This window comes from Penaeus chinensis, chromosome 43 (genome assembly GCF_019202785.1).
Source record: "Penaeus chinensis breed Huanghai No. 1 chromosome 43, ASM1920278v2, whole genome shotgun sequence".
Classification (NCBI taxonomy): Eukaryota; Metazoa; Arthropoda; class Malacostraca; order Decapoda; family Penaeidae; genus Penaeus; species Penaeus chinensis.
In genome coordinates, this window is record NC_061861.1 from 539235 (window position 1) to 544079 (window position 4845).

The following is a 4845-nucleotide window of genomic DNA, read 5'->3' on the forward strand; positions in this document are numbered from 1 at the left end:
TAATAATCATGATAACAATAATAATGATAATAATAATAATATTAAAAATAATAATAATAATAATAATAATAATAATAATAATAATGATAGTAATAATAATAATAATAATAATAATAGCAATAATAATAATAATAATAATAATAATAATAATAATAATAATAATAATAATAATTATAAAAATAATAATGATAATGATATTAATAATGGTAATACTAATAATGATTACCATTATCATTATTATTGATAACATTTATTATTATTGTTGTAATAATAAAAATCATAATAATAATAGTCATAATAACGATACCAATAATGATCATAGTAATAATAATGGTGATAATAATGATAATAATAATAATAATAATAATAATAATAATAGTAACAATAATAATAGTAATAATAATAATAATAATAACAATAACAATAATAATGATGACAATAATAATAGTAATAATAATAGTAATAATAAAAATAATAATAATATTAACAATAATAGTAATAATAATAATGATAGTAATAATAATTGGGATAATAATAATAATGATAATAATAATAATAATAATAATAATAATAATAATAATAATAATAATAATAATAATAATAATGATAATAATAATAATAATAATATTAATAATAATAATAATAATAAAAATAATAATAATAATAATAACAATAATAACTATAATAATAAAAACAATAACAATAATAATAATAAAAAATAATAAGAGTAATAATAATAGTAATAATAAAAATAATAACAATATTAACAATAATAGTAATGATAATAATGATAGTAATAATAATAAGTATAGCGATTTAATAAAAATAATACTAATAATGATAATAATAACAATAATAATAATAATATTAATGGTAATAGTGTTAAAAATAATTATGATAATTATGATAATAATAATCATAATGATAATAATAATATAGTAATAATAATAATAGTAACAACAATAATAATATTAACAATGATGATGATGATGATAATAATAATAATAATAATAATAATAATAATAATAATAATAATAATAATAATAATATTAATAATAATAATGATAATAATAATGATAATAATGATAATAATAATAATAATTATTGATATTATTATTATTATTATTATTATTATCATTATTATTATTATTATAAAAATAAAAGTAAGAAAATAAAATTATAATAGTAATAGAAATATTGAACATGATAATAATGATAATGATAATGACGATAATAATGTTAATGATATTGAAAAATAATGATCTTTTCATGACAGTATTACTAATGATGATTATAATTATAATTATAATCACAATTACATCGATAAGAACATCAATGATAATAACAATAGTCACTATGATATAATTTAAAAACTGTATTAATAAGTACAGGAATAATGATATCGATTGAAAAAAAGAAAGAAAAAAATATTAACAATGTAATCCTAAAATGGTTCGGGAAAGAATCGACCACACTCGAACGCACCCGTTTGTGTCCCGCACCGCACGCAAAACTCTCTTATTAAGCGCCGTATCGTATCCTCTTCTGAAAGCGAGTCAACACACGAGTGCTATGACGTCACAGGGACACCGTCGGAGGTCACTAGACACCGAAGGACCGACGGAAGGACCGAGGGGACGAGGTCACGATCGCTGACCAAGAGGAAGGCCGAGACGAGACGGTTTCGAACTTAGGAGAACGCACTGCACTTCTGACGCCCGTTCCTCACACCTCGAGACTGTGAGTGCGTGGCTATTGTTCGTCCGAAGAGGGTGTAAGTGTGTGTGTGTGCGCGTCTGTGTACGTGTAAGTCGGTGTAAGTATGTGTACGTGTGTGTGTGTGTCGGTCATTATGCCCGCCATGAACGCCTCGCGATTAAAATTTAAGGATACTAAACATGACGTCAAAATGTCTTCGGGTTATAATCCGGATTCACCCGCATTCCCTCACGAACGCTCGCTCGCCGCGTCGGGGCTTCCGGATACGTTAGTTCATCTCGCGCCGCCGAGGAAGCTGCATCGCGCTCGAGAGAGAGAGAGAAAAAGAGAGAGAGAGAGAAAAAAAAAACATTTAATTTACGGCAGCCTTACCACCACGGGGCGCCGCAGCCACTCCTGAGAGATTGCGATCTTTGAGGGTAAGGGAGGGAGAGAGAAGGAGAAAGGGAAGGAGACGGAGGGAGAAAAGGAGCGAGGGAAGGGGGGGAGAAGGGAAGAAACCTCCCTAAGGAAAGTCCTTACCCAAAGGGAGGGAGGGAGCTGGCCGACGCTCCCAGTAAACCTGTTGTCGGTGGGGCTCGCAAGGGGGTAAGGGGGGGAAGGGGGAGGTTGGGGGAGGGGGTAGGGATGGAGTGGGGGAAGGGAGAAGGAGGGGAAGGGGGAGGAAGGGGGAGGGGGATGGGTTCAGATGGGGGAGGGAGGAGGTAGAAGGGGGTAGGGAGGGAGGGGTGGGTTAGAGGAGGGGGAGGGAGAGGGAGGGCTTGGGTTCAGGTGAGGGTGGGAGGGGGAGGGAGGGGGCGGGGTCATAATTCTAGGATAGCGTAGGATAGTGGGGTGAAGAAGCTACAGGCGCTGGTTGAAGGTGGGGAGGGGGGAGGGGGAAGGAGGGGGGAGAGGTTGGAGGCGTTGGCTTTACTTGGGGAGGGGAGGGGAAGGGGGGGAAGGGGGGAAGGGATTATAGCTACTAGGTTGGGGTAGTATAGTGGGGGGGAGGAAGAAGGGGGTTAGGGGGAGGGGTTACGAGTGGCCGGGTGGTAGAAGGGGGGGGGGGGTGAGACAGGATGACAGGTTGGGGTTACCGGTGTCGCGGGGGGGGGGGGGGGGGGGCAGGGGAGGAGAGGAGAGGGGAGGGGAAGGGAGGGGTGAGAGGGGAAGTATAAATAGGTGTTAGAGGTAGGGAGGGGGGAGGTAGGGGGCGAGGTGAGGGTGTCGAGTGATTAAAGACTCATCACGCATATCCAAAGAATAAAAAAGAAAAAAAAAAAAAAAAAAAAAAAAAAATGTCTATCTGGCTCTAAATTATTCGATGACCGAAAACGAGTCAAAGGAAAAAGAAGAGAGAAGATGACGTAAGACCGAGGAATTCCTGGCGAGATGTTCTCCTCAAATTCCTCCTCTTCTCTTCTACTTTGCCTCGTTTCTTTCGTGTTCTTTTTTTTTTTTTTTCTCCTCCTTCCTTCCTTTCTTTCTCGTGTTCTCTCATTTTCTCGCCTTAGTTTTTCCTTCTCTTATTCTTTCTCTTCTATTCTTCTACTATGCCCGTCCTACGTACGTCCTATGCCCGTCCTACGCCCGTCCTATGCCCGTCCTACGCCCGTCCTACGCCCGTCCTACGCCCGTCCTACGCCCGTCCTACGCCCTTCCTATGCCCGTCCTATGCCCGTCCTACGCCCGTCCTATGCCCGTCCTATGCCCTTCCTATGCCCGTCCTATGCCCGTCCTACGCCCGTCCTATGCCCGTCCTACGCCCGTCCTACGCCCGTCCTACGCCCGTCCTACGCCCGTCCTACGTACGTCCTACGCCCGTCCTACGTACGTCCTACGCCCGTCCTACGCCCGTCCTACGCCCGTCCTATGCCCGTCCTACGCCCGTCCTACGCCCGTCCTACGTACGTCCTATGCCCGTCCTACGCCCGTCCTATGCCCGTCCTACGCCCGTCCTACGCCCGTCCTACGCCCGTCCTACGCCCGTCCTATGCCCGTCCTACGCCCGTCCTACGCCCGTCCTACGCCCGTCCTACGCCCGTCCTATGCCCGTCCTATGCCCGTCCTACGCCCGTCCTATGCCCGTCCTATGCCCTTCCTATGCCCGTCCTATGCCCGTCCTACGCCCGTCCTATGCCCGTCCTACGCCCGTCCTACGCCCGTCCTATGCCCGTCATATGCCCGTCCTACGCCCGTCCTATGCCCGTCCTATGCCCGTCCTACGCCCGTCCTATGCCCGTCCTATGCCCTTCCTATGCCCGTCCTATGCCCGTCCTACGCCCGTCCTATGCCCGTTCTACGCCCGTCCTACGCCCGTCCTATGCCCGTCATATGCCCGTCCTACGCCCGTCCTATGCCCGTCCTATGCCCGTCCTACGCCCGTCCTATGCCCGTCCTACGCCCGTCCTATGCCCGTCCTATGCCCGTCCTACGCCCGTCCTACGCCCGTCCTACGCCCGTCCTACGCCCGTCCTACGCCCGTCCTATGCCCGTCATATGCCCGTCCTACGCCCGTCCTATGCCCGTCCTATGCCCGTCCTACGCCCGTCCTATGCCCGTCCTACGCCCGTCCTATGCCCGTCCTATGCCCGTCCTACGCCCGCGCCGGAAGGAGTAATTAGACACAGTGAGCACGACATGGGCGGGGGAGGGATATAGGGGGGAGGGGGGAGGCTGCCAGGTGACGTGAGGGGGTAGGGGGTTGAGGGAAGAAGGGAGAGGGAAGGAGACGAAAGGAGGAGAAGAAGAGAAGGAGGAGGGGAGGGAGACGAAAGGAGGAGAAGAAGAGAAGGAGGAGGGGAGGGGGCGAGAGGGAGGAGAGGAGACGAGAGGGAAGTGGAGTAGAAAGGAGAAGATGAAAGGGAAGAGGGAGAGAGAGGAAACGAGAGGGAGAGGGATAAATGAGGGATGGGGGAAGGGAAGAGGGAGAAGAAAGAGAGGGAAAAGGGAAGAAGAGGGAAAAGAGAGGTAGGAACTAGAGGTAAGGGTATGAAAGGGAGAAGGGAGGGAAGGGGGAGGGAGAAAGAGAATAAGAGAGGAAGAAGAGAGGGACTAGGAAGAGAAAAGGAAAATAGAGTGAAAGGAAGAGATAAAGTAATTAAGAAAAAGAAACGCACACAAACACACAGCCACACACAACCA

At 44.0% G+C, this 4845-nt stretch overlaps 1 protein-coding gene across 1 annotated transcript; it reads left to right on the forward strand.

Annotated features, from left to right (window-relative positions):
• The first annotated feature begins 3276 nt into the window (after positions 1–3276).
• LOC125048197 (early nodulin-75-like) lies at positions 3277–4362 on the forward strand. Its single transcript, XM_047646766.1, has one exon. The coding sequence runs from the start codon at positions 3277–3279 to the stop codon at positions 4360–4362; it is 1086 nt and encodes a 361-aa protein (XP_047502722.1).
• The last annotated feature ends 483 nt before the right edge of the window (positions 4363–4845 follow it).

Coding starts and splice junctions, on each gene's coding strand:
- LOC125048197 (XM_047646766.1), top strand. CDS start 3,277: ATGCCCGTCCTACGCCCGTCCTATGCCCGTCCTACGCCCGTCCTACGC.